Raw genomic sequence first — 26,683 nt, 5'->3', positions numbered from 1 at the left:
GCAATCTAGTCTTCCTCTGCTGAAACTTGAGGCTGTTTCCTCTCACTCTGTCACATGTTCCTTTGGAGAAGAGACTGACCACCCCCTGGCTCCAAGCTCTTTTCAGGCAGTTCGGAGATCAGAAGGTCTCTCCTCAGCTCCTGTTCTCCAGGCTGAAACCCCCGGGTCCCTGAGCCGCTCCTCATAAGATGCAGAAGAGCATTGTAAAATAGCCTCACAGTACAACAGGGCTGGCACCCCCTGGCCCAGGAGGATGGGGGCAGTGGGTGGGTGTCTCTGCATTGCTGTCTCATCCCTCTGCCACAGGTATCTCTGTGTACAGATGAATTCTCATCTCTCCTACAGCAGCATCAGCTCCACACAGCTCCATATTCCAAGCTACCCATCCAAACATTTCCTAAATCCTGCTGGGCTCTTGGCCACCCAACAGCAGTGACTCCAGTCCCCAGTGGCTCCTTGGCAGCTCCCTTCGCTCAGCACCAGCAGCTAGTGTTGGCCTGAGGTGACATCTGAGGTCAAGCAGTGGACATTAGATACTATCTCCCACCAGATATTTGCTCCATGGAAGTGCCAGGGCCAGGACAGAGCAGTCCTAGTGCATGGCTCTCCCTGCAGCTATGGTTTTTCACTAAGGTAAAACTTCCCTGGGGAGCAATTCCCATCTCCCATGAGTTCCTGGTTTGCTACTTTTCCCCAGCTGCTCCACCACATCTTTTTTACTAAAGGACTAAAAATGTGGCAAAGATACTGCAACACTCTGCTGCAAGCAGGTCCCCATGACAAGTGGGGCTGCACTGCCACCTCTCCACTCCCCAGAGGACGTAGGGGACCTGTAGAGAGACAGCAGTGACAGGGTGCCTTGTTGCTCTTTCTCTCCTGAGCCCAAGGGTGCAGGGGTGCCAGGATGCACAAGTGCAGTTCTGTCAAGTACAGGATGAGGCCAGTGCACTGACAACCAGGATGTACACAGTGCAGTGCAGTACAGGGCAGACACCGTGCAGTGCATGATGCACATAGTGTGGTGCAGTGCAGGATGCAGGCACGGAGGTGCAGGATGCACACAGCAGCGTGCAGCACCGCGGACGCACACAGCGGGGAGCGGAATGCACAACGGGGTTGCAATGCAGGACGCACAGCGCGGGTTGCAGTGCAGGATGCATACAGCGGGGTGCAGTGCCGGTTCTCCCCCCGAGCCGGGGGCGGCGCAGTGCAGGAGCGCAGCCCCTTGTGCTCAGATGCGGCTCCTTTAAGACCGGCGGGGGGGCGGGGAGGCGCGCAGCGGGGGCGGGCGCGGGGCGCGCGCGGCTCCCGGTGGCTGGGAGGGTGTCCCGGTGGCGGCGGGGGGTGTCCCGGCCGCGCCCGCCCGTGCCCCGGCCCATGTCCCGGCCCCCGGCGCCGCCCGGCTCCCCGCGCCGCTTCGGGGCGCTCAGCACCGCGCAGCTCCGCGCTCTGCTGCAGGACGAGCCCCGGCTGCAGCGCGCCGCCCGCCTCAGCAGGAAGGTACGGCGGGGGGACCCAGGGCGGGCCCGCGGGAGGCCGTGTCCCGCGGGAGGCCGTGTCCCGCGGGAGGCCGTGTCCCGCGGGGCAGCGCGGCGCTCGTCCCGAGCGGGGCTTCCCCGGTGCGCGGGGTGGAGCCGCCCGCAGGCGGTGCCGCCGATCCCCGGCACTGCTGACCGTTGGTTTCCCCTCGATAACCGAAATGCCGAGCCCGAGGGCTTTGGAGGAGCCGCAGAACCCACCAGCTGGGTTGAGGCGGCCGCGGGGAAACCTCAGCGTGGGGCATCCCGGCCGGCGGCTGTCCCCGGGCATCCTGTGCTGCTCGGGGGTTCAGCAGCCATCGCCTGCCCAGCAGCCTCGGGCCACCAAATCCCAGAGCAGCGTGACAGCCACTGCTCCCACTGCTCTCCCTCCACCGGGATTTTGGGGAGGCTGGGCGGCCCTGGCCCCTCTCTGTGCCCTCCACACCTGGCTTCGCTCCCTGCAGCAGGGATGAGCTCCCAGTGCTCCCGACCTCCAGAGGCTCCTGGAGCTCCTCTGCCAGGAGCTTGGCCATGTTATTTTACAATCATTCTCAGCCTCATTTCAGCAGCTTTCCCCTGAGTCTTTCAAGGCACAGCCTGGCACCTCATTTTGCTCCCCACTCTGCGTGGGTGGAAGACGTGTGTGCAGCGTCAGAGGGTGTCTCTCGCCTGACATCCTGGTTAGCTAGCAAGCCTTTGCCTCTGCACAGGAGCCTGGGCAGCCAGCTGTGAGGTTTGCCATATTCAGTGTAAGCTGCCCTGCGCTGTGGGTAGCCCAGGTCCTGCTGTTGCATCCCTCCTGGGACGTACCCCCTTTCCAAGCAGAGCAGAGGGTCAGGGACAGTGCAAGACCAGACGATTCACCCCTGGGTGGAGACAGAGCCCTCCCAGCAGGCTGCCTGCTCTGACTGGTTCTGCCCATTTCTCCCAGTGCTGATACCTGCCCCATCCCCCTGTTCCCATTCTCACAGTTTCAGAGCCTACAGCTGGAACGAGAGATGTGTTTGGCTTCAAACTGCACCCTGGCCAGGGTGAACCTGTCCCTGCGCCCACGGCTGGAAGATGGAAAGGCGTCCCTAGCCATCAAGTATCAGGAGCTACAGGAGATAAGAGAGGCATGTTGGGACAAGCAGCAGCGCCTGGGTGAGTGGGGTGCAGAGTCCAGCATGGTCAGAGCAACCCATGTTTATATAAGGGCCCAGGTTGGCTCAGCACCCTCGAACCTGCCCTGGGGAAATAGCCCAGCCGTGATCGGGAGCAGCCGGGAGTGACATTGCCTGTGACACCGCCAGCCAGCCCTCAGCTGGAACCCAGGCTGTGGTGGGACACAGGCCCCGGTGTGCACGTGGCTCCAGTGATGTGTTTGGGGGTGTTTCAGTTTGAGGGGGGTGGAGCTGACGCTTGGGGATGGGAAAGACCACAGCCCCAGCAGTGGGAATGTCTGAGGGGAGGTTTGTTAGCAGTCCCATCCCCTCCCGACACAGAGGCGTACCTGGAGAAGTGGAGCCCGCAGAGCGCGCTGGGCCAGCTCCAAGCCAAGCTCGATGCCTCCGAGGCAGAGTCAGAGGTGAGTCAGGAGAGACCCCGGTGCTGCTGCCCTTTCCTTGCCTGGGCTATGGACTGCTCTCTATGCCCTCCCATGTACCAGGCCCTGGAGAAGAGGCCACAGGGATGCTCAGCCATTTGGGCTCCTTCTGTGGTCCCATGGCTGTTGGCTTGATGCTGTCCCACCACCCAACCCACAGGCACAGATCAAGCAGTTCCTGGCCCAGGACCTGCCCCTTGATTCCTTTCTGGAGTCCTTCTGCCAGAGCCGCACACGCTCCCACATCTGCCGGACACAGCTGGAGAAACTGCAGGAGCTGCTACAGAAGGACCAGGTGGGCAGGAACCCTGTGGGCCCCATGGGGTACCCAGGTGCCCTGGCTAGCCTGGCACCAGCCCGCCTTCCCCCATTGCGCAGTGGAGTAGCCCCCAAAGCCTTTGATCTTTCCTATGGCTTTGTGCCCGCCTTTCTGATCCCCTCGGAGGCCATTGTGCCATTCGCCGTGCCGGCTGTGCCTCCCAGACACCGCCTCCCAGCCCTGGGACACCAGCAAGTATCTCCCTGCTCCGAAATCTCCAGCCCAAGCTCACCCCTGCACCTCGTTGGACACGTCTCCCTGCTCAGCCCTCAGCCCTTCCGCAGGCAGCAGCAGCTGCAACACCAGAAGCAGGAGCCCCCACACCGGTAGCAGGGCAGGGATGGGGATGTCCCCCCTCTGGCCCTGTGCCTCCACGGGGGCTGCACAGAGACACCCCGGCAGGGGAGCACGCAGGGGTGGGTGCAGGCACAGCTCCGAGGCACTGCGGTGCCTGTCGGGCAGGGTGGCGGTGCTCGCGGGGGGATGGAGGCGCTTAGCTGGGGGGCGGGAGGGGGCAGGTGCCATGTCTGGGGAGGGGTCCTGCACTTGGGGAGCTGCATCCACAGCAAGAGGAGCAGTGACAGGAGGTGGAGACAGGTGGTTTGTAGGGATGTCAGTGGGCTCAGTCAGGTGGGAGATAGCAGGGAAGAGGGTCCAGGAGCACTGGGCACCATGTGCTTTCTAAATAAAGGCTCTTTTCCATGCTGTGTGTTACCCCTTGGCTCTGGCTATGAACAGAGGCAGGGAAGAAGCAGTTGTGGGGAGGGACACTTGCCAGGCTTGGAGTTGACTGGCAGTCCAGGGTTCTTCAGCCTGGGGAGCCCCCAGTACCTGCACTTGGCTCAGCCCATCAACACCCTGGGGAAGGGGGCTAGAGCCTGCCCAAGTGGGGCAGAGAGCCCAGCAAGGCAAGTTTGGCCCCACACACGGTGAAGACTTCTGGTAAACAGAGATGCCTTGTGCCAGCAATCAAGTCTTTGTCCCCATGAGGGTTATACCCCCCAGCCAGCTGGTCTCCCTCATAGCAGTGATTTTTAGTACCTGTTACGCATCCACCCTCCTTCACTAGCCCTGACTTCAGCCACCACAGGACAAGGCTGCAGGAGGCCTGAGTTGATCTTCTTTCATCCCAGGCTCTTCTGTTGCTTTCCTTGATTTCACACGATGGGTGATGAGACAGGGCTGGGGGAAAGCCCTGGTTCCTCCAGCTGCAGCCCCTGGGGTACTTGTTCCCTGGTCCGGGTTGTCGCCTGTGCTGTTTATAGCTTTAGATTTGGTTTCAGACTCTTCCTGTGCTTTCTGTCCCTGTCTAATTGTGGTGGGTTTTAATTCTTTCCCTGCAGCTTGGCACTGTTACGTAGACTGTTTAAAAATCATCTCAAAGTGTCCAGGGGCTCTGGTTCTGGCTACAAAGCACCCCAAAATATGAACCATTGGCTGGCAGTGTCTGATCACCCTCTCTAACACTGAGGGTACCCCATTCCTACTCCAAACTCCAGCCCTCACACATGGGACTGGGGCTAGTCATCCAGTACAATCAGTCAAAATGGGTTTAAGACTAGGATAAATTGGGGACCAGACACTGTGGTTTTATTGACAGGCAAGGAGACGGTAGGCACTGGAATATATGGGGTTTCACAGGGCACTTCCTGCTTTCCTGGATTCTACCAGGCTCAGTCAGGCTTGGTGGCCACATGTCAGAAGAAAGGACCATAATATGGTGGTAACCATGGCACAAAGAGCTTCGTTAGATCCCCATACCAGCCCTACAGGGCTAAACTAACCAGGGAAAGAAGGGGACTGAGCAGGAGCACTTAAGCAGCCAGTCAGTCCTTCTGGGACCAACTGTGCTGTGTCTTGAGGGGGGTGGGATGCACAGGCAGTTCTGTCCTACCCCGCGTGCTGGGGTCCCCCAGACAGTTGCCCAGGCTACCCCGAGGGCTGCAGTGGGTGCTGTGTGAGATGACCAGAGCTGTGGCTGCAGCATGGAGATGTGATGTGAGTGCCTTGAGCTATGAGGGCTCTGAGCACGCCCACACAGGGGTGGTGGTGGGTAAGCACAAGACTTCTCCCTGGATCTGAATGCTCACCTGGGAGAAGAAGGCCACCTTCGCACTTGGCACAGAAGGAAAGGGTCCCAAGGCAATGGCATGAGCATACAGTGCATGCTCAAGCCCAGGACCAGGTACCTATATGGGCTTAATGCCAGCCAGAGGCAATGCTGGCCAGCTGTGTCACTGCCCTGCAAGATGGGACCAGGCGCAGCACTGGGGCTGGCACTAGCACGTGTGCAACCATGCACAAGGAGCCAAACCACCCAAAAACCAGCCAGGCACAACCAGTGGTTCTCCCCAGCCCATGGCTGCCTTGCATGGCTCCCCGGGGCTGGGCAGTCCGAGGCAACGGTGCATGGACCTGTCACCAGCTCCAGGACAAACTTCCCTGGCCCTGAATAGGTATTGAGTCATCTTACAGCAAAGGACAAATGCTGCCCCATGAGTGCGAACCCTCAAGGTGAGCAGCTGCCTCTCTGCAGCCCAGGGAGGATGTGTCACACCACAGCTGGCAGCGCTAAGAGTGATGGTCCAAAGAACAAGGTGAAATGAGCTGCTATGGCCCTGGATGGATTTCTATCCAGAAGAGCCCTGCAGCACCCCCAGGCACCCACCCAGCTCAGGGAGTGGTGGGCAGCCTTGTGGTCCTGTTGTGCTGGCCGCCACTCCACTTCAGCCAAGGTCCCTTAACCACCGGGAAGGTGCCAAACAAGGTGAGCCCCTGCCCTGGGGAGGTTCCTCCTGCCCTGGAGTTAGTCCTGTCCAGTTTGGAGCAGGTAGTGCCCCAGGTGGGTGGCCAGACCCCACCAGGTGTAGTGGCCCTGGTGGGGAGCGTATGTGCAGTGTCAGAGCATGCTGTGCCTCTGGGGAAGGTGACAGTGGTGGGTGTCTGCCCCTTTGTCCCTTGAGTGCACAGGCAGTGCCTCACCATACGGGCAGCTCCAACCCTTCTGCAGGCAGCCCTGTGCTGGGACCTGGGGAGGCCAAACCTCGAATCCTGACGGCAGTTTTGAGCCCCTCATGCCAAGAAATCCCTTGAGGTGCTGGAGCGAGTGTAGAGAAGGGAACGGAGCTGGTGAGGGGCTGGAGCACAAGTGTGATGGAGCGGCTGAGGGACCTGGGGGGTTCAGCTGGAGAACAGGAGCTGAGGGGAGACCTTCTGATCTCTGACCTGCCTGAAAGGAGTTTGGAGCCAGGGGGGTCGGGCTCTGCTCCCCAGGAACAAGCGCCAGGAGCAGAGGAAACGGCCTCAAGTTGCGCCAGGGGAGGGTGAGGTTGGATCTGGGGAACAATTTCTTCCCCAAAGGGCTGTGGGGCATTGGAACAGGCTGCCCAGGGCAGTGCTGGAGTCACCATCCCTGGAGGGTTGGACAGACGGACATGAGGTTCTCAGGACATGGGGCAGTGCCAGGGGTGGGTTAACTATTGGACTAGATGAACTTGAGGGTCTTTTCCAACCAAAATGATCCTATGATTCTGTGACACAGTCCAGCACAGGGTGCAAGACAGGGATGCTGGTAACAGGCAGGAGCTGGCAGCAGCACCTGGTGATTCCTCTGTGCCCTTCCTTGCCTGCACAGTGGCTTTCACTCCCTGTGCCAAGAACTGCCTGCCCTGCAGGGCCGCACTGAGAGGGGGTCAATGTGCTCCTGCTCAACCCGGGGAGCAGCAGGACCTTGCCAAACAGGTGCTCACCTGCATTTCTGTACTGGGCCAGGCAGTAGCCTGGTGCCAGCTCAGCCCCTCTGCCAGCGGGTGGGCAGTCAAACCCCAGAGGGGCAGGCAGGGAGCAGGCACAGGCAGGAGTTGGCCCTGCCAGCTCTATGGCCACCCCTTCCCCTGAAGCCAGGCTTGGGTAAGTGGCAGCTCCCAGCCCAGGAGGGACAGGACGCCTGGGACAAAACAGGTGTCCCCAACATGGGCAGCCTCCAGGAGACCTTCTGAGCCATCACCCCATGTTGGTGGGGGATGCAAAGCCCCAGGCTGGGGCTGGACCATGACCGGGGGTGTTGGGGTGCCCCAGCTGGGTCCCCCGGGCAGCAGGCACTGCGCAGGCAGCAGGGCTGTGAGCAGGAGAAAACTCTATTAACAATTAACTCTGTTAACAGACGAATCACCGCAGGGAATGCTGCAGAGGCGGGGGGAGCTGCCCTCCCACCCACACATGCGGCCAACTGTGTGGCCATTCTTGGCGGGGGGTAGAGCCACTGTGGGCACAGCAGTGTGGGGGTGCAGAGCTCTGCCCACAGGGCAGGTGAGGGCTGGGGCTGTCCCCAGGGCTGTCCCCTCACCCCCCTCCCTGCCAGGCTGGGTGCGGGAGCCACCCCTCCAGTGCTGCCCAGGACCTTGCTCACCCAGCCTGCAGCTCCTTGTCTCTGCCCCGCATGCCCCAGCCCAGCTGGCACCCCCAAAGTCCTGCCAGGAGCCAGGTTTAATCCCTTCCTCACTAAGAGCAGCCCAGCTTCTCCAGATAGAGGGAAGAGGCCCAAGTGAGGCACTGAGACCCCATGCCCGCAGGCTGCACCCCCCAGCAGCTGAGGAAGGCAGCTCAGCACTCCAAGCCTGCGGTGACAAGGACGACAGCCCACGAGAACGGGCGGGGATGGTGCTGGGGAATGGAGTCTGCGCTGAGCTTGCAAGGCCTCAGGACTGGGGCTGTCAGGCCTCATCTGGGCTTGTCTCAGCTTGCCTGGAGCTTTCATTTGATTTACTTAGTTTATAAGAGCATCTAATTACCAAGTGGTCATTAACTGATGAGTTTTAGTTTTGCTTCCCTTTTACAGTGGCATGGTACAATGTCTGTTGTTAGTAATTCAAGGGTGTGAATGAGTAACCAGAAGATAAACAGAACAAACCCTGGGGTGAAGGTGCAGGGCAGAGCACTACGGGCCTGGAGGGGTGGGCACAGAGCGACAGCTGAGGCCCCACCAACAACTCACCCTTGGGCAGCTCTTTCCAGTGACACAAATCTGAGAGCTGATAAAAATTGGTGCCAGGTGTAGGTGAGCAAAGAATGAGCATCTAGTGTGCATAAAATAGATCACTTACTGTAAATGCAGATGCAATGCGGAGCTTCAGAACGATGAAGGGAAGGGTAGGATGTGCTGGTAAAAGTGGTCCCAGTGGGACTTGAGAGTGAGGAGGAAGAAATCCCTACTGTTAGCATCACACTCGTCCTAGCAAAGGCCTCAGGACAACTCACTGTGACCTCCTGCCCAGCTGAGACTGCTGTCCTCACCCCGCGAGGGCACAGGCCAGGCCAGGGCTGTGCAACAGCTGTGACTGCAGCATCTTACTGGGATTAGTTCTGTGGTAACTGGAAACATCCTCCAAAGGAGGCAAAGCCTGCAGGAAACGTGTGAGTGGAAGCCGTTCCCTGCTGTGACCTCCAGCCACAGCTGCCTTGCCCCCAGCTGCAAGAAGGCGGGCTCTGTCACAGAAACTACCCTCTGGGGTTCAGTATCCCCTTAGGATCTGTTCTTGGTTTCCCTTAGGTGTGAAGACAGCAAAGGTGACAGGCAGTTGCAGAGCTTCACTCTCTCCTGCACAAAAATTTTCACTAGCACTGGTGTGGTCAGCAGGCCCAGGGCAGTGACCGTCCCTGTGCTGGGACCTGGGGAGGCCAAACCACAAATCCTGGCGGCAGTTTTGGGCCCCTCATGCCAAGAAATCCCTTGAGGTGCCGGAGCGAGTGGAGAGAAGGGAACGGAGCTGGTGAGGGGCTGGAGCACAAGTGTGATGGAGCGGCTGAGGGACCTGGGGGGTTCAGCTGGAGAACAGGAGCTGAGGGGAGACCTTCTGATCTCTGACCTGCCTGAAAGGAGTTTGGAGCCAGGGGGGTCGGGCTCTGCTCCCCAGGAACAAGCGCCAGGAGCAGAGGAAACGGCCTCAAGTTGCACCAGGGGAAGATTAGATTGCATATTGGGAACAACTTCTGCCCAGGGCAGTGCTGGAGTCACCATCCCTGGAGGGGTTGAACAGATGGAGATGGGGTTCTCAGGGCCACGGGGCAGTGCCAAGGTGAGTTAACAGTTGGACTTGATGAGCTTGAGGTGACACTGGGGAGAAGTACACATTGTACCACCCCAGAAGTGACAGACTGGATGCCCCAAGCATCTCTCCACACCCTGCACGCCATGCTTCCCCTCCTTGGACCAAACAGCAGCAAAACTGAACGCCACCCGCAGCGTCCAAGTGCAGAGTGCGGGGAGCACAGAGGGTTTGTCACAAGCACACAGCAGCTCCCGCGTGACAGAGCAGCACAGAGTGGATCTCTGGCAGGCAGAAGCGAAGGCCATGGTGGCCCGGGGGGCCATCTCAGCCACTCCCTGCTGACCATAGGCAGCATGCCTGCCCTTCCCAGCATGGCCTCAGGGAAACAGGACTCCCCTTCTCCCCACCCTCTTCCTCAACCTGCTGCAGTCACTATGTGAAACACCAGCTTGTCCTCTCTCCTCCATTTTCCAGCAAGTACAAGGAATATTTACCACCCAAGCCCCTCAAAAGAAAGCTGTCATTTTGCCAACATTTTAGGGCTGGATATCTTTCATGTTCAAGATACATCAGGGAGACCTGAGGATGAAGGGGAAGAACCAGCAACATGAGCTGCCCAAACCACCCACTGAAAGGCATATGGATTAGCTCAGTTTTAAATACCTCACCCCGCAATTTCTGACACAGAGCAGGAGAGTCAGCCCAGCTGCCTTAATGGAGCAGCTCTTTTCGCTCCCAGTGTCAGGAGGCAGAGCGATGCAGGGGCACACCAATGAGCCTGGTTCTCCTGCTCCAATCTGCACTGCACCAGACCAGGAAGCTGAGCTCAGGGCTGGGTACAGAGCCAACCTGTGGACACAACCCACAGCCCAGGCCTCAGCACCACAGACAGTTCAGAAATATCGGTCCAGAGGACACCTTGTGTTTGGCAGGGCATCTAATAAACCTGCAAGCACTTGACATCAGGAACTGGAAGGTTGCTCCTTACTACCCACCACTTCCCGTGGATGCCTCTAGCTTTTGCAGTGTGAAAGAGAACATTTCCTGCCAAATTCTGCTAGAGAAGCTGCCTCTGGGCTTTCAGGTGACTTGGTTTATAGCATCAAAATGCAGCAGCATGTGACACAGAGCCACAACTCCAGAGACTTTCACTCTGTAACTAATGCTCGTGAATGCCGAGCTCCTGCTGACATTTCAGCACTATAATTCCACACAGAGGGGTGGACTGACAACTAGAGAGGATCCTGGAAAGCTCGCTCTCCCCACCTTTGGGCTGAATTCGCTTCAAACATGCAGCAGTCTCTGCAGTCTGCAGCTGGAAGTAGTACCATGCTTTCCAGACAAGGCAGAAAGCTCAGCTAACACCCCCTACCAGTGGACATTACATTCCCTGCCACGCTATTGCCCGAGGCTCAGTTCAGCATCACACAACTATGCAGCTGGAAAACATGGGGCATTCGCTTTTAATGTTTTTATGTTGGAAGAAAACAGAACCCAGGCCCACTGCAGTGAGAGGCGAGGGCTTGGCGCCTGTGCAGACCACTGCCAGCCAGGCCCAGCAAACCTGGTGCAAAATAACAGAGTCTTTGGCACACTCAGCGTTCACTACCACAAAGCTCCACTCACTCCATGTAGTACCAGCACAGCACGGGTGAAACCTTCACCCAAGCAAAGACAAAAGCTCTGAGAAACACAATCTTTAGTTCTAAGAACACTTAAATAGGTAAATACTCTTTATGTGCAAATGATGCTTAGACACGTGTAAAACACTCAGTGCTCAGAAGTGCACTGCTCCCAGGCACCAAGGCCTGGGCGGGATGGTCTTGTGCGAAGTTCCTGGCCAGCCCTAGACAGGACAGGCTGTTCTAAACACAGAAGTGTTTTGGGCAGCACCTCCAGGCGATGGTTCACGCTGACCAGGACACAAGCTGGCATGGGCCCAGGTTTCACTCTTCTAGGCTGCTGAAGCCAAGACTCCCATACTCACCACACAGCGAAGGAAGCCCTGAACAGGGACAGACAAGGGCAATGATGCAGTTTGGAGATCAACACTCATAGAATTCCCCAAAGATGTGGTAACAACAGGTGTGACAGCGCAGAGGTGACAGGTCTTCGATTATCAGAAAACCACAGAGAGCCATAACTCAGCAGCAGTGAGAGCACCCTCCATGAACCCACACAGCACGCAACCACCACTGACAGACATTTAATCTCTGCTGAGGCTCAGAAGAGGCACGTGGGTACTGCCAAGGTCAAACAGCTGGAGGGGACAGGTCACAGTCCACAAAGCAGAGTCCATGAACAGCATTTACCTGTCAGGCACTGTGTCTGCAGGCCGTATTGGCACAGAGGGCACATTGCTTGTTGAGCCCCTATGTCACATCAGCAAGGTCACACGGGCGGCGGGGCACATCACAGCCTGCAGAGCAGAGCCCACCCGTGGCATCCAGCGGTCACACACGGTCTGCAGGTCACAGTTGTGGAGGTCCCATCACAACCACGTCTGCCAGATGCGCTCAGTGTCTGAAGGTCACACAGGCAAAGGGGTCAGGTCACAGACCACGGAGCAGAGCCTACTCACGGTACTTGCTGGTCACATACCGTGTCTGAAGGTCACACCAGCAGGGGGAAAACGTCACAGCCTGAGCAGCAGACACCAACACAGCACCTGCCAACTGTGTAGGTACAGGGGACACCCCCCAGCCAGCTGCCATGCCCACTGGTGACACTCCCTCCCACTGCAGCAGTGGAGCTGGGTGGGCGCCCCGGTGGCTGCCCAGCTCCGCCGTGACCTGCTGTCACTTGAGGCCGTAGATGATGGCGAAGCTCAGGACGAAGAAGAGCCCCACGGAGAGGTCAGAGAGCAGCCTGAAGTGCCCCTGGGCCGCAGCCTCCTCCCGGCGGAGCCGCAGCTGCTCCCTCCTCATCCGCAGCAGCTGCTCCCGCTCCAGCTGCTCCCCGTAGTGCGCCCGGTAGAAGGCGTCGAAGTCGAAGGGCGGCGGGACGGAGCCCCGGCGGGCGGCGGGGGGGCGGGGGGGCGGCGGGGCGGGCGCGGGTGGGCGGCCCGAGGGCTGGGGGGCGCCGCGCAGGTCCTCGGAGCTGAGGAGCCCGCGGTCGTACTTGCGGCGCAGGGCGGCGCTGCCCAGCACCTGGTAGGCCTCGCTAACGGCGGCGAAGCGGGCGGCGGCGGCAGCGCTGCCGGCGTTGCGGTCGGGGTGGTAACGGAACGACTGCTCGTAGTACGCGGTCTTGATCTGCGCCGCCGTCGCCGTGGCCGCCACCCCCAGCACCTCGTACAGGTTTGTTCCGCCGCCGCCACCCGTCTGCCCGCCGCGGGACGACGCCAGGGCCCGGCCGGGCCGCGGGGCGCAGCGGGCGGGCAGGAGGCGCCGGAGGCGGCCGAGCGCTGCCGGCTCCATCGGGCGGCGCGGCCTCAGCGCCTGCGCGCCGCCATCTTGGCCGCGACGGCGCCTCCGCAGGCGGCGCAGGGCAGTGACGTCACGCGGCGGCATGGCGGGCAGCGGCAGCCGGCCCGAGCACCGGGGCCCGCCCGAGCTGGTGAGCGGGGAAACGGGGGCAGGGACGGAGCCGGTGGACGGAACCGGGCGGCCGCGGCCTCACTGCCGCCGTGTCCTTCTCGTTGCAGTTCTACAATGAGGCCGAGGCGCGGAAGTACACTCAGAAGTACGGCCGCGCGGTCGCGGCGGAGCTGCTGGGCGGGCCTGTCGTGAGGCGGCGGTGCCGGGGGGCCGGTCACGGGGCGGACGGCGGGGGGAGGAGGGGGGCCGGTCCTGCCGGGCGGGGCAGGGGAGAGGGGGGTGAAATCCTGCCCTGGGGGCCCGCCGCTATCTGCCCGGCCTGTGCGTGCCTTGCAGCTCCCGGGTGGTGCAGATCCAGTCGCAGATGTCGGAGCGGGCTGTGGAGCTGCTGGGACTTCCCGGGGACCGGCCGTGCCTCCTGCTGGATGTGGGGTGAGCGGGGGCCCTGCGCGGTGTCCCGGCACGTGGGGCGTTAGCCGGGGGTGGCCGAGGGGCGTCCGGGGCCCGCGACTCCAGCGTCTCTCTGTGCGGGTGAACAAGAGGAGCGGGCGGCTGCACCTTTGTGGCCTCCGACCGAGTCCATGATCCTTGTGCTTTTCCCCCTTCCTCTGTCCAGCTGTGGCTCTGGGCTGAGCGGCGATTACATCTCTGAAGAGGGTCACTACTGGATTGGCATGGACATCAGCCCTGCCATGCTGGGTGAGTAGTTCCTCCTCCCTTGCCATCCTCACCTCACCTCCCGTGTGGTTCCCAAACATGGGAGCCGGTTGCCTGAGCTGTGCTTTTTTCTGTGCAGATGTGGCTGTGGAGAGGGAGGTGGAAGGAGATCTTCTGCTTGCAGATGTGGGTCAGGGCATTCCCTTCAGGCCTGGCATGTTTGATGGCTGTATCAGGTGAGTCTGTGTACATAAGCAAGTTCTTTTGATAGTCCATATGGCTGCATTGTCTGTACAGTACACACGATCCATGTACAGAACATAACCAGATGAGCATGACTGTCCTTATCAGTCACTCTTTTGCTCCACGCAACTTGACTCCACCTCTCTGGGACAAACTGCTGAGATTCTGGATAGTAGAGGCAGCTTCCAGCAGTTGTTTCCCAACTGACACTTGTCTGTTTTTTCTGCTGGTGAACTAGGAAGTTTATTGAAGTAAATTAAAAAAGTCTGGGGATATTGCCAGGAGGCTTGAGACCTGCTCCATGGGGGAAACCAGAAAATATGTGTGTACCATTGCTCAGCTGCAAGGTCAGGCCCTGGATTCAAGGTTTGATGGTTGGTTTTGAGGAGGCAGGGATAGGTGAAGGGGACAGAAACACTTTTCTTCTTCACGGATACCTCAGGTGCTGGGAAGGAGCAGGGACTGTCCATTGCTGATCCAAACACTCTGTTTGGGGTTGCTCATTGGCAAAAACCACACAGCCATGCAGGGGCCACAGCTGAGCATTTGAATTGTTCGAGCACCTGGCCTAAAGGGAATGCTTGGTGATTGTTTTGTGCTTGAATAACTACTGTGCCTTGTAGGGTTTTGACATAGTGAGTGTCTGGGGGGCGCTGTGTAACTGCAAAACAGAAGGTGAAGCTACATGGAGAAAATTAAATGGTTTCCTTGAAGCCTCACACATGCTTAGTGCTGGAAGTAAGCTCAGGGAGAGGTGACGAGCTCTGCAAAATAATTGATGGCTCATTATTCTGGGGGTCTTGTTTTCTTTCTCAGTATTTCTGCAGTACAGTGGCTCTGTAATGCTGATAAGAAATCCCACAGCCCTCCAAAACGCCTTTATCAATTCTTCTCAACTCTTTATACGGCCTTGGTAAGTGTTGTGCTCTCCCAGTCAGTAGACCTCTGCCTACTTTTACATCCTCGCTGGTACATTTTACCAAGATATTTTAAGTATTGTAAGTAAATGTTGCTCTGGACCAGTGGACTGGCAGGAGCACCCAGCCCTCTCTCCTCGCCTGCCTGCATGGTGTCTTCTGCTCCCGTGATCCCTGCTGTTACCCCTGGGCCTTGAATCACAGAATCATTTTGGTTGGGAAAGACCCTCAAGATCAGCAAGTCCAACCATAACCCACCCCTGGCACTGCCCCATGTCCTGAGAACCTCATGTCCGTCTGTCCAACCCTCCAGGGATGGTGACTCCAGCACTGCCCTGGGCAGCCTGTTCCAATGCCCCACAGCCCTTTGGGGAAGAAATTGTTCCCCAGATCCAACCTCACCCTCCCCTGGCGCAACTTGAGGCCGTTTCCTCTGCTCCTGGCGCTTGTTCCTGGGGAGCAGAGCCCGACCCCCCTGGCTCCAAGCTCCTTTCAGGCAGGTCAGAGATCAGAAGGTCTCCCCTCAGCTCCTGTTCTCCAGCTGAACCCCCAGGTCCCTCAGCCGCTCCATCACACTTGTGCTCCAGCCCCTCACCAGCTCTGAACTTGCTTCAGCACCTCAAGGTCTTGTCGTGAGGGGCACTTGCTGTGCTGTGGGGGAGCTGGCTCTGCACTCTGAGCAGCTCTTCTGGGAGAGTTTCCCTGGAGGCTTTGGGGAGGTGGGCACCAGTGTCTTGGTGAGGAATTGGCTTACTGGAGGGGCTGCCTGCACTGAGAGATGTTTGTGACTAAATTTATTTCCTGTAGGCCCGAGGATCCCGAGCTGTCCTGCAACTGTATCCCGAGAACTCAGAACAGGTACAGGACATCAGTCAGTGGGGAGGAGGTACAGACAGAGCCAGGCAGAGCAGTCCTATGCTCTTGAGCGCTGTGAATGCATTGTGTTTCTCCATCTGTAAAGTTCTTCAAGAGGCCCCCCCCAAAAATGTATGAGAATGCCCTATGTAATTTCTTTTGCTTCACAGGTTGTCTTGGGCTGAGCTTTAAAATCAAAGAAGTTGTCAGGATGCCATCTGAATCTGCTGTCATAGATTTTTCCCATGTGACTGGTTTGAAAACTGGCCTGTAGTCCTCAGCACCGTAACGCCAGGGCTGGAAAATCCAGCCAAGTATCCCTCTCCTAGAGACTCTGCTGCCTCAATTAGCCCAGGCTAGGCAGATGGGCAGGGAGAACCCAATAAAGGCAGCAGAGGGGTGTCAGAATGGCACTGCAGAGCTGGGAGCTCGGTGAGCTGAACAGAGTTGAACAGGAGGAGGAAGGACCGCACTTTGGCACACACAGTTAGCTATGGCTGAGCCCACAAGTCTCATGGGGGTCGCTGGTGGCTGACTGCTAAATAACTCCGGCATGTGCTTTTTTTTTCCAGCTGGAGCTCATCACGGCCCAAGCCATGAGAGCTGGTTTTACTGGGGGAATGGTGGTAGATTACCCCAACAGCGCCAAAGCCAAGAAGTGAGTCCTGTGTCTCTGACTATGCGTGTGTTTGGGTTGAGGTCTGGGTTTTGCAGTGATTTTTCTTACCAAGCTGTTCTGTCTCCCCTGATACAGTCCTGGAGAGAAGTTACAGCTTAGATCTGACTGTTATCAACAATCTCAGTCTTGCTTAGGGTTTGGGAATCAAAGGCTGAATCCCAGCTTCACCTTCCTTGTTCTTGTTCTTTCAGGTTCTTCCTTTGTCTCTTTGTTGGGACATCTGGCACGTTACCAAAGGTGAGGAGCTCTGTGAGGCAGCAGAGTTGACTGTGGAAGAGGTGTGGACAAGAGTGGGAGCCCAGCAGCTCTTTGCATGCAGATGTGACTTCATTTATACATTTGCTCTCAGTCTCACCAACCCCTCCTCTCCCTGAGATCTGGTTTCTTTGCTACAGTTTCGGGAAGACCAGATTTTTCCTGCTCCACTCCTTCCCTTTGCAGAGCCCTGGCTTCCCCTTTATTTAGGTGGCATGACTGTTAGCTCTGTCTGCTCTGGAGAAGAGTGAAACTTCTTAATTTTGTTTTTTAGGGCCTTGGTACTGAGTGTGCTGATGGAGAAGAGATGCACCAGGCAAAGTTCACCAATGAGAGGTATCGTGTAGGGGGTGAAGCTGCAGTTTCTCCCCAGGCAGGTGGTGTGGAGGGTGTAAGAGCTGGGTTTTGCTCAGGACCACAGCGCTGCCATGTGAGAAGGGACTGAAGAGAGTGGACTGGGAGGACCCTTGGCAGCCCCGTTGGGCACTGCTTGATCTTATCAAAGGGCCTCAGGCACCAGGAATGGAATGGGTTAGTCTGGAGGTTTTTGCTGTGGCATCGTGGGGCTGTTGTTGGCGCTTACCCGAGAACTGCAGCTGAGCAGTTTGAGGTGTGCATTCTGTCCGGTGCTGGGCTCTCCAGCTCCGTGCTGTAGTGTAGGCCGGTGGTGATGGGAGGAGGAACGTTTACAGTGCTGGTGGTACTATGTGTGGCTGTTTTAGTTAGAGAGGCAGGCTGCTGTGCCTGAAGCCTGGTGTTCCCTTTCTTCTGCTGTCAAATTCTTTGCTTAGTTTGGGGGGTTTCTTCTGCTGCTGGCCTGGTCTACTTCCATGGTAGTGGTGCAAGCAGGAGCCCCTCTTGCAGCCAGTGGGAGAGACAGAGAACAAAAACCAGAGGGAAATCGTCATGGCTGCCAGGAGCTTGTGGCTGCCATGTTTTCCTGCCTCTTACACTGCTGTTCTCTCCTCATTTAGTCCAGGGTATGTGTGGTTTTGGAGGGCAGTAGCAGAACTGGCAACTTTTTAGGAAGCCAGAGGTTTTGGCTGCTTTGTTCAGAGCAGAGCATGCAGGGGGAGGGTGGTTGTGCTTGAGCACGTATTCCACTGAGATCCCAGAGCCCAGCGTGCCACTAGTGTGTCAGGCGTGGCCTAGGGAACACTGCCCTGCTGCAGTCCATGGAGGGTGGGTGTCCCTCAGCTCAGAGCTGGGACTGGAAGCAGCCTCCTCCCCCCATGCATCTGGAGCTGGACTATCTGGCCACCTGCCTCAGTGCTGGCTGAACCTCTTTCAGTCCCAGGGGTCCTCGCTGGTTTTAGGAGGCAGAGGGTATGCCCAGTTTTGGGTGACAATCCTCCATGGCAGAAAACTCTGACCATGCACCTCAGTTCTTCCAGCTTCTGTGTGCTTCCTCTGTAGGACACGGTTCAGAAACGCCAAAGGCAAGTCTGTGAAGAAAAGCCGGGACTGGATCCTTGAGAAGAAAGAGCGTAGACGGCGACAGGGCAAGTAAGTTCAGCTGGGTCCTGCCAATTGTGCTCGTCTGGCTGCTGTCACTTCTTCAAACTCCTGCCACAAACCCGCTTCCTTTCCCCTCCCAGAATGACCCGTGGGTTGTACTCAGATGCTTTCTGCTTTTGTTCACAGGGAAGTGCGAGCAGACACGAAATATACTGGTCGAAAGCGCCGCCCTCGCTTCTGAATTGCTCTGGACACTGCTGGCATGGAAGATGGTGTGTTGGTCCCCTCAGTGCCTCCTGTGGATGGCACAGATGCACAGCCCAAGCCTGGGACTTGCTGGGACAGGTCACGCTGGCTTTTGGTGTTGTAAACTGGCTCAGGTGCTGCCCAACAGCCAACTGCAAAGCTGCCAGCCCTGTTTTCCTGGTGAAGGTGGAGCAGCAGACAGTGCTCCGACCACTTGGTGTCTGCAGTGCCATTGATTATCTGCCTGAGAGTGCAGTGAGCCAGCTGGAGCTCCAGGTGAGCCCGAACTTATATCCAGTCTCCTCACTAAACAGTCACCGGGTCAGACGTGTTGCTGGTCTCCTGTGTCCTGCCATCAGTGCAGGGGGTGCTGAGGTGGGAACAGAGCACCCAGCTCCTTTCCAGTATCCCCTCCACCCCCAGGCAGGGAGTCAGGCAGGATAAAGGTGCGTGTCCTCTGAGGACAGATCTTCCTCCCGGAAGAAGTGTTATTCCTGTGGTGATTGCTTCTGTGGGTGCTTTGCTTGAGGCCCCCCGGTGTGATTTAATGCTCCCACAGTGCTCACATTGTCCACACCCCTGCCCTTGCTCCTCATCACCTGTTCCCATCCCCTGAAACAGAGGAGTGCCAGCCAGAGCTTTACAGTTACAAATGTTTATTCTACATAAAAATTCCACAAAATGGGAAGCTGTTTTGCACCCCAAAGCTTTGGGAGAAGAAAGGGAGGCTAGCAGGGAGGGAAAGGGGGGAGGAGAAAAGAGGCAACATACAGTGTCATCCAGCCCAGTGAGACAGAGCAAGCCAGGGTCAAGATCCACACAGAAAACAAGGACACTTAGCTCACAGTACAGCAACAGTACAACTCCACAGGGGCTCGGAAAGCCTTCAAGTACATTAATTACAAAAAAAAAAAAAAAAAGAAAAACCAATCCCCAGTTCGAGTGCAAGCTGTGCGTGCCCCACACTGTTGGTGGAATACTGCATCACCACGCTCCCGGCGCTGGGAGGGCAGGTGGCACTTGGAACAGAGGTGGTGAAACCCAAAGGACAAGCGGTCTGAGGTTGAGGGCTGGAAAGAAAAAGTGAAATGTCTTCCCAAAGCACAACCACACTGTTGGTGATTTGGTCTGTACATGCAACAATGGGGTAGGTAAAAAGGAACCGAACGGGGCTTCCCATAGTGCAGGGGTAATTATTGCACCAAAACACCCTCCCCTCACAGCGAGGACAGTGTGAGCCTGCGTGCGGGGCGGCGAGGGCAGCCTGCTCCTCTGCCTCCCTTGTGCCGGAGCCTGGGGCCACCACCACCCGCAGGATCCCAGCAGAACGCTCAGCTGTGGCCCCATCCAGCTCCTGCTGCTGGGGGCTGCTGGTGGTGGTGGGACCAACAAGGAAGGAGCAAGTGCCAGGACTCCCCCAGTGCTGTTCTTGGCCTCGTGCCTTTGACAGGGGTGGGCCACAGCCCTGATGGCGGTTGAGCTTGTGCCACAAAAGCAGCTGCTTGGAAGAAAAAAAAAGTCACCTTGTGCTTGCAGTGGGCATCGCTGCAGGGCAGGAGCCTGAGAGGAGCGTGTTTTGCCTGCCTGCCTTGGAGCAGCGCCCCCAGCAGCGTTATTGCTTCCTGGAGGAGGAGGCCTGGTGCTCACTGGCTCGGCAGAGCAGAGCGTGCTGTGGGGCAGGTAGCTGCACAGGGGCAGGAGCAGCTGGTGTCTCCTCCAGGTCCCTTTCCTGTAGCCAGACACATCCTCACAGAGCCAAGACCCTGCCTGTGTGTCTCCTGGCCTACTGGAGCGGGGCTCCAGAGCTGCCCCTGCTTGTGGGGGTCCTGGTGCCCCCAGCCTTTCTGTACACACAGGCTGCGGTGCTGGAGCTCATGTTGGTGGTGGGACTGTGGAAGAAGGGGGCTCTGGTCTTCGGTTTTCTCGTGGCCCAGCACCCACTGGTGGCTTGGGCTGGGCAGAGGACCCCAGCTGGACATGCTTCCTTGGGGCAGCTTAATGTGCCCAGAGGCTGGATGGTGGGACCTGGGGCACGGAAGGAGCCATGTTGGGGTGGCCACAGGGCAGGGCTGCACCTGGGGAAGGCAGCACCATGTCCTGGCTCCAGCCACCTCCTCTACCCCTGCAGCCATGGGCACCACGCATGGGTCAGCATCAGCAGCCACACTGCAGCCCCCAGCCAGGGGAGCGCAGGGTGGAGCTGCTGTCCTCACCCCAGTTGGAGCAGGGAGGTGACATGCTACCAGGTGCCATCAGGTGCCCTTTTTCTGCTTCCAGCATCTGGGCTTGTGTCCAGCCCCTGTCCCAGTGGGTGGCTGTGAGCTTGGCCTCAGGTGCCTGCCTTGCTTTGGGCTCCTCTAGCACTTTGGCATGTGCACAGGTGAGCTGGAGCCCTGGAGGCTCCCAAGGAATGTGTGGGCAGAGCCCTGCCCCCCAGCCTGAGGAAGAGGGACAGTAGCAATACTGGGTCCCTCCAAGCTGGCAGCAGGCTCAGGCCACCCCACAGGGGCTGCACCCATGTGGCTGGTGTGGTGGAGGGCACAGGGCACCATCTCCCCAAGAGTGGGTGCCTCGCTGGATGGCTCAGAGGGCAAGCAGGCAGAAGGGTGCTGTGCCAGGAGGAGGTGACGGGGCAGGCAGGTGCCAAAAGGTGGCAGAGAGCTGGAAGCGTCAGTCAGGCGCTGCCCTGCTCAGGGGCTGGTAGCACAGAGGAGGAGGAGGAGATGGACAAAGGCTGCTGCTCTCGCTTGCAGGGCCGTGGGTGCAACCAGGGCTGCTCCTGGGACCACAACAGGAGAAAGCCCAACTGCCTCCAGCCCCCACCCACAGGTGCCTGTGTGGAGAAGTGGGGCCGGAGGCAGCCCCGCTCCCGGCTGAGCGCTGTCAGGGCCTGCAGGGAGCACAGCCCATGCCTGGGGACAGCAGGAGGCAGGGCTACCATGTCTTGGGGCTGAGAACAGACCAATGATGCTTGGGTGCAGAGTGAGCGGCCAGTGAAACACGCTGGCCTGAAAGTCCCTATACTCTCCTGCCCCATCAGACCAGCACCAGGGTGTAGCACAGGTCACCACATGGCCGGTCCCCATGCCCAAGCCACCATGGTTGCCCCAAAGCAGCAGCTCCTCATCCCACACTGCTCCATCAGGCACCCGCCACCAGCAGCGGCACATCCAGCCTCTGGCACCCACACTGGGGCGAGGTCTTACAGCTGGGCATGGCCGCAGGACAGACAGGGACCTGGCAGAGTGCACCCCTGGGGAAGGGCCCCGCAGGAGAAGCAGCCCAAGGAAAGGTGTTTGCAAGCACAGATGTGGCTGACAGACGTGAGAGCTCTGGCTGGAGGTGATGGGGATGCTGGGGGAGATTGACTGGGGACTGTGCTCCCAAGGACCCTGAACACTCTTTGTTGGTCCCTCCTCATCCTTGGCTGTGGCCACCCCAGCCTGCCCAGCCCAGGAGGAGCAACAGCGCCCATGGGCACCTCTGTCCCCACCAGCCACCCAGGCTGGAACAGTGATGGGGGCTTGGGTCCCCCCACTAAGGGTTCCCCTTGCGCCCATCACTGTCCCCTGCACCCTGCCTGCACCCCGCCTGCACCCCGGGGCCGGTGCTCCCTCCACACAGATGCACCGCACCGCACACACAGCATCACAAACAACCATGCATTAGAAACTGAAATGCTGCTGGGAGGCTCCGGGGCTGCATGGGTCACTCCGGCGTGGCTGCGGCCCCATGGCAGGCGCGGCTTCATCCATTGCACACAAACTGTCCCGTGGGGGTGAGTCTAGCCGAAAATGCCGCCGAAGGTGGAGGCAATGACGATACCCAGGATCACGCAGCAGATGATGATCATGATCTTCTTCTGCTCGGGTGTCCCAGCACCAGCAAGGAGAGAGGGGAGAGGGGCAGGAGTGAGTGCTGCGGGACAGGCTGGCCCTGAGCAAGGAGCTGCCATCTGCCCTGTTCTCCTTTGCCCGTGGTGGGGTCTGAGCAGCACTGGGGGAGCCAGAGGGGCTCCAGCAGCTCTGGGGCAGGGATGGGCACCCCAGCGTGCTGGGCTGGTGGCCCCGGGGTCCTTGATCTGCCACGAGACCCAGAGTAGGGACCAGGACAGGCAGCTGGCACCACACGTGGTCAGAGCTGCACCATGCTTTTTCTCCGGGGATCTTGTTTATGCTTTTAAATATCTCCAGGGTGGGTGTCAGAGGATGGACCAGACTCTGTTCATGGTGCCCAACGCCAGGGTGAGGGGCAATGGGCACAGACTGAAACACAGGAGGCTCCATGTGAACATGAGCAGAAACTTGTTTGCTGGGAGGTGCCAGAGCCTGGCCCAGGCTGCCCAGAGCGGGTGTGGAGTCTCCTGCTCTGAGACATTCAAACCGCCTGGACCCACCTGTGTGATCTGCTCTGTGACTCTGCGTGAACAGGGCTGGGCTGGGGATCTGCAGAGCTCCTGCAGCCCAGCCAGACTGGGGTTCTCACAGCTGTCTGCCCCACAGGGCAGTGGGGGCAGGCAGGGGCGCCAGGCAGGGTCCTGCCCCTGGGATGGAGGTGTGGGCAGGGAAAGATGGGCCCTGGCCAGTGCTGTGACTCACCCGTCTGGCTTTGCTCTGGTACTTCACCGCTTTTTTGGTGTCAGACACAGCCCGCTCCACGTAGTCCACAGAGTGCTCCACATTGTACTCGATACGGTCAATCATCTCTCCCTGCAGAGCGGGGACAGGGCCCACGCAAGCCCGGACGTGAGCTCCTTCCTGCGCCCCAGCACTGTGCGGGTGTCACCCTGCCCAGCGGCCCTGTGACGAAGAGAGAGGGACTGTCAGGTACCTGTAGGCAGCAGGTGCCTCAGGGTGCTCTGGGGCGGGAGCTCTGGACCAGGGGGTTGGGACCTGTGTGCACATCCCATCAAGGGGATTCCCCAGCCTGGTCCTGGCCCAGTGGCTGTCCTGTCTGATCTCTCAGGTGACATCAAAGCCACAACAAGATCCACGCTGACAGTGCGCTGCACACTGCGGAAACAGGCGGCATGGTGGGGAAGCGAGGACAGCACCAGGTGGGATGCTCACAAAGCCGCGCACATGCAGGGATGGCCACTCTGATCTGCACAAGCACCCTGCCCAGGGTGGAGGGTCCTGGAGCTGGGCTGGCAAGGCTCCTGTCCCTCTGCGCCCCCCAGTTTCAGGGGTGGGCTGGGAATGTGGGGCACAGCCTAGGGCAAGCTCCCCAGCGTGCCAGCCTTGCTTGGCCCCCTCCTGAGTGCACAGGGCAGCAGCCAGGTTCTGCAGCAGCTGCAGAGTCTGGCAGCTCATGTGACCAAGAGGGTTGTAGGGGTTGGAGAGGCTCAAAGCCCAGTGCCCCACTACATGGCACAGAGGGAATCTGGGCTTGGGGAGTCATGGCCCGCAGCTCCACAACGCTCATTTCTCAGCTTAATGCCGGAAAGCACAGGGAGGACAAGCTTTAAGTCCAGACATGCACCCCCAACTCCCCCTCCCAGGCTCCCTGCTGCCCCTGTCCTGTGCCTGTGCCATGTCAGCCTGCCTGCCTTGCCTAAAGCTGCTGCTTCTCCTTCCCACCTGTGCCATGCCTGGGGCAGCACAGGCAGCTGCCAGCACCGCTGCCAGCCTGGCACCCTCTGCTCCCGGTGCCAGCAGCCCAGAGCCCCCCACCCCGCAGGACAAGGCAGGGGGTTGGCATGGCCCAGCCTTTAGAGTGGGGCAGGGAGCTACAAATCTTGCACGGCAGACAGCAGAGGGCACCCAGGCTGCCGGGTTCATGCGAGAGATGCAGCCATGCAGGGTGCAGCCATGCAGAGCGGAGCATGCAGCATGGGCAGGGGCTCGGCGGGGCTTTACCTTCCACTGGCGTCTCCTCGGGCCGCGGCAGCATGGCGGGCAAGAAGGGGGGTGAGCAGAGACACCACAGCATGTGCCGGGTTGAAGGGCCAAGCACCATGGGCTGGTGGCACACCCAGGGGTGGCCTGACAGGACCACCGAGGCCAGCAGCACCCCGAGCTCACCCAGCAGGGCCCGGTGCTCTGGGGCACATGGAGGACTCTCCACCCGCATGGCAGCCACCCGCTGCCCTCCTCCAATGCCCTTCAACCCCAGCACGCAGCAGACCCCAGTGCTGGGGCACAGGGGAAGCGGCTCTGGCCCTGGGGGGCCGAGCTGAGCTTCAGTGGGAGCCACATCAGTCCCAGATGCAGGTTTTTTCCCCTCTGCACCCACCAGGCAGGGACTGCCAGCAGCCCCGTACCCCTCCAGCCCTCCCCAGGTAAGCTCCGTACCTGGCTCTCCACCAGCATGGCCATGTCCATGAACATGTCATGCAGCTCTCGGATGCTGTTCTCCAGTTTGATGATCTCACTGTGTCGTGTTTCAATCTCATTCAGTGCCTGCTTAGTGATGTTTGAATCCATAATGATCTGCAGGAAGACAGGGTCACGGAGCACTGGGCTCAGCTCAGGTGCCAGGACCAGGGGCACCAAGAGAGGTCCCACCTCCCGTGTGGGCTACGCTCACCACTCCTGTCCTGGGGCCACCATAGCAGCACATCCACCAGCCAGGCTCCCCGGGATGAGGGGGCTGGCTCAGCTTTTGGCCATGCTGGGCTTGGACCTGGTGCTTACCCCAGACGAGAAGATGGCCGGGTTACCGCTCTCCAGCATGTCCTCCAGCTCCTCACTGGTGGTGGTCCTGCCAGCTGCAAGCAACACAATGTGGGTCAGCCATGAGCCTCCTGTCCCAGCCACAGGTCCCATGACCCAACTGCAGGGCTCTGCTGGCTCCACAGCATCTCCTGAGAGTGGAATGGAAAAAAGCTTCCAGTCCCAGAAGCATGCTGGGCAGCTGGAGGGGATGCCACCCCACAGCTCCACTCTGTCGCCCCTGCAACCCCTCTTTTTAAGGGGGTCAAGTAGCCAGCTTGGTACAACTCACCAGGAAAGCCAGTTTACCCCTCCTGGTCAAGCTGCGCATTCCTGTGGGGCGGGGACTGGTGCAAAAGGACCAGGAATGCTCTTTCCAAATCCCATTTCAGGCCATTTCAAGGCCATGAGGACACTGGACTCAGCAGGGCATGCTGGGCTGGTGGCACTGCTGCAGTCACTGCGCTGCCAGAGCTTTAGCCCCGCAGCTGCATAACAGAAACCAGGCTTCCTCCTTCCCCCTGCAACAAAGCCCTCTCCTGGACCCAGGCTGGTACCTGGATGGATGGATGGATGGATGGATGGATGGAGAGCACCCTGCAGAGAAGGACTAAGGGGTGCTGGTGGGTGATGAATGGGATATGAGCCGGCAATGTGTGCTTGCGGCCCAGAAAGCCAAGTGTCTCCTGGGCTGCATCAGCACAGCGTGGGCAGCAGGCGCAGGGAGGGGATGCTCCCCCTCTGCTCTGCTCTCCTGGGACCCCCCAGAGCACTGAGTCCAGCTCTGGGTCCCCAGCACAAGACACACACGGACCTGGCAGAGCGGGGCCAGAGGAGCCGCTGAAACGGTCCAAGGGCTGGAACAGCTCTGCCCTGGAGAGACGCTGAGAGAGCTGGGCTGTGCAGCCTGGAGAAGGCTCCAGGGAGACCTGCTGGTGGACCCTCAGTACTTAAAGGGGGCTGTAGGAAAGATGGAGAGAGTTTTGACCAGGGCCTGCAGTGATAGGACAAGGATGGGGTTAAGTTGGACATGGGGAAGAAATGCTGCACGATGAGGGTGGTGAGACACTGGCACAGGCTACCCAGAGAAGCTGTGGGTGCCCCATCCCTGGAGTGTTCAGGGTCAGGCTGGACGGGGCTCTGAGCAACCTGCTCTGGTGGGAGATGTGCCTGCCCATGGCAGGGCTTGGGCTGGATGATCAAGTTCAAGTTCTCTTCCAACCCAAACCATGCTGTGAGTCCATGATCCTCCAACATGACTACAAGAAAGCCCCAGGAGACAGGGCTGGAGACAAGCTGTCTTGAGCATAGACCTGAGCTCACCATGCAAACAAGGGCAGAGCCAGAGCAGAGCCTGCCTGAAAGGAGGTTGTAGTAAGGCGGGTGTTGGTCTCTGCTCCCCAGGAACAAGCGATAGGACAAAAGGAAACGGCCTCAAGTTGCATCAGGGGAGGTTTAGATTGGATATTGGGAAAAATTTCTTCCTGGCAAATGTTGTTGGACATTGGAACAGGCTGCCCAGGGCAGTGCTGGAGTCACCATCCCTGGAGGGCTGGACAGGCGGAGATGAGGTTCTCAGGACATGGGGCAGTGACAGTGCTGGGTTAACTATTGGACTAGATGAACTTGAGGGTCTTTTCCAACCAAAATGATTCTGTAATTATATGACCTGACCCACCTGACTGTCCCGCAGCTCAGACAGGTCCAGCC

General features: G+C 59.0%; 4 protein-coding genes across 6 annotated transcripts in view; 2 read left to right on the top strand and 2 right to left on the bottom strand.

Annotated features, from left to right (window-relative positions):
- Nucleotides 1-1,377: 1,377 nt before the first annotated feature.
- Nucleotides 1,378-3,754, top strand: VPS37D (VPS37D subunit of ESCRT-I; the record flags this gene model as incomplete). The annotated part of the gene is made up of 4 exons (XM_080357207.1): nucleotides 1,378-1,500; nucleotides 2,492-2,663; nucleotides 3,005-3,087; nucleotides 3,266-3,754. The coding sequence occupies 4 exons, from the start codon at nucleotides 1,378-1,380 to the stop codon at nucleotides 3,752-3,754; spliced, it is 867 nt and encodes a 288-aa protein (XP_080213333.1).
- A 7,167-nt stretch (nucleotides 3,755-10,921) lies between these two features.
- Nucleotides 10,922-12,929, bottom strand: DNAJC30 (DnaJ heat shock protein family (Hsp40) member C30). 2 transcript variants are annotated; one of them, XM_080356801.1, is made up of 2 exons: nucleotides 11,784-12,929; nucleotides 10,922-11,476 (listed from the first exon to the last, which is right to left on the bottom strand). In XM_080356801.1, exon 1 carries the CDS (start codon nucleotides 12,888-12,890, stop codon nucleotides 12,270-12,272), a length of 621 nt encoding a protein of 206 aa, XP_080212927.1. In that variant the 5' UTR covers nucleotides 12,891-12,929; the 3' UTR covers nucleotides 10,922-11,476; nucleotides 11,784-12,269. The 2 variants fall into 2 exon arrangements, with proteins under 2 accessions (XP_080212927.1, XP_080212928.1); XM_080356802.1 differs by having other exon boundaries at nucleotides 10,922-11,994; nucleotides 12,073-12,929.
- Nucleotides 12,930-12,957: 28 nt separating this feature from the next.
- The window catches only part of BUD23 (BUD23 rRNA methyltransferase and ribosome maturation factor), a 14,372-nt gene continuing 646 nt past the window's right edge, over nucleotides 12,958-26,683 (top strand). Inside the window, exons 1-12 of one of the 2 annotated variants that reach the window (XR_013923075.1) lie at nucleotides 12,958-13,029; nucleotides 13,118-13,155; nucleotides 13,347-13,442; nucleotides 13,627-13,709; nucleotides 13,807-13,903; nucleotides 14,727-14,823; nucleotides 15,635-15,685; nucleotides 16,255-16,340; nucleotides 16,553-16,598; nucleotides 16,891-16,952; nucleotides 18,033-18,122; nucleotides 18,261-18,596. Coding sequence is in view for 1 of the 2 variants with exons in the window: in XM_080356800.1 (XP_080212926.1) it covers nucleotides 12,982-13,029; nucleotides 13,118-13,155; nucleotides 13,347-13,442; nucleotides 13,627-13,709; nucleotides 13,807-13,903; nucleotides 14,727-14,823; nucleotides 15,635-15,685; nucleotides 16,255-16,340; nucleotides 16,553-16,598; nucleotides 16,891-16,952; nucleotides 18,033-18,122; nucleotides 18,261-18,315 (849 nt within the window). In the remaining variant the exon portion in view is untranslated. Of the gene's footprint in view, nucleotides 13,030-13,117; nucleotides 13,156-13,346; nucleotides 13,443-13,626; nucleotides 13,710-13,806; nucleotides 13,904-14,726; nucleotides 14,824-15,634; nucleotides 15,686-16,254; nucleotides 16,341-16,552; nucleotides 16,599-16,890; nucleotides 16,953-18,032; nucleotides 18,123-18,260; nucleotides 19,667-26,683 lie in introns of those variants that run through there. The other variant, XM_080356800.1, reaches the window with a different exon arrangement.
- The window catches only part of STX1A (syntaxin 1A), a gene marked incomplete at both ends in the record, with an annotated part of 24,752 nt that continues 20,173 nt past the window's right edge, over nucleotides 22,105-26,683 (bottom strand). The window contains 4 exons of the mRNA XM_080356868.1: nucleotides 22,105-22,182; nucleotides 22,919-23,029; nucleotides 24,614-24,748; nucleotides 24,956-25,029. Coding sequence (XP_080212994.1) covers nucleotides 22,105-22,182; nucleotides 22,919-23,029; nucleotides 24,614-24,748; nucleotides 24,956-25,029 — 398 coding nt within the window. The remainder of the gene's footprint in view (nucleotides 22,183-22,918; nucleotides 23,030-24,613; nucleotides 24,749-24,955; nucleotides 25,030-26,683) is intronic.

This window comes from Nesoenas mayeri (genome assembly GCF_963082525.1).
Source record: "Nesoenas mayeri genome assembly, chromosome: 20".
Taxonomy (NCBI): domain Eukaryota; kingdom Metazoa; phylum Chordata; class Aves; order Columbiformes; family Columbidae; genus Nesoenas; species Nesoenas mayeri.
Note: the sequence above shows the minus strand (reverse complement) of the source record. Positions and strands in the feature narration are given on the sequence as shown.

Bases quoted from the DNA above. Each gene is read 5' to 3' on its own strand.
- DNAJC30 (XM_080356801.1), bottom strand. From the start codon at position 12,890: ATGGAGCCGGCAGCGCTCGGCCGCCTCCGGCGCCTCCTGCCCGCCCGC.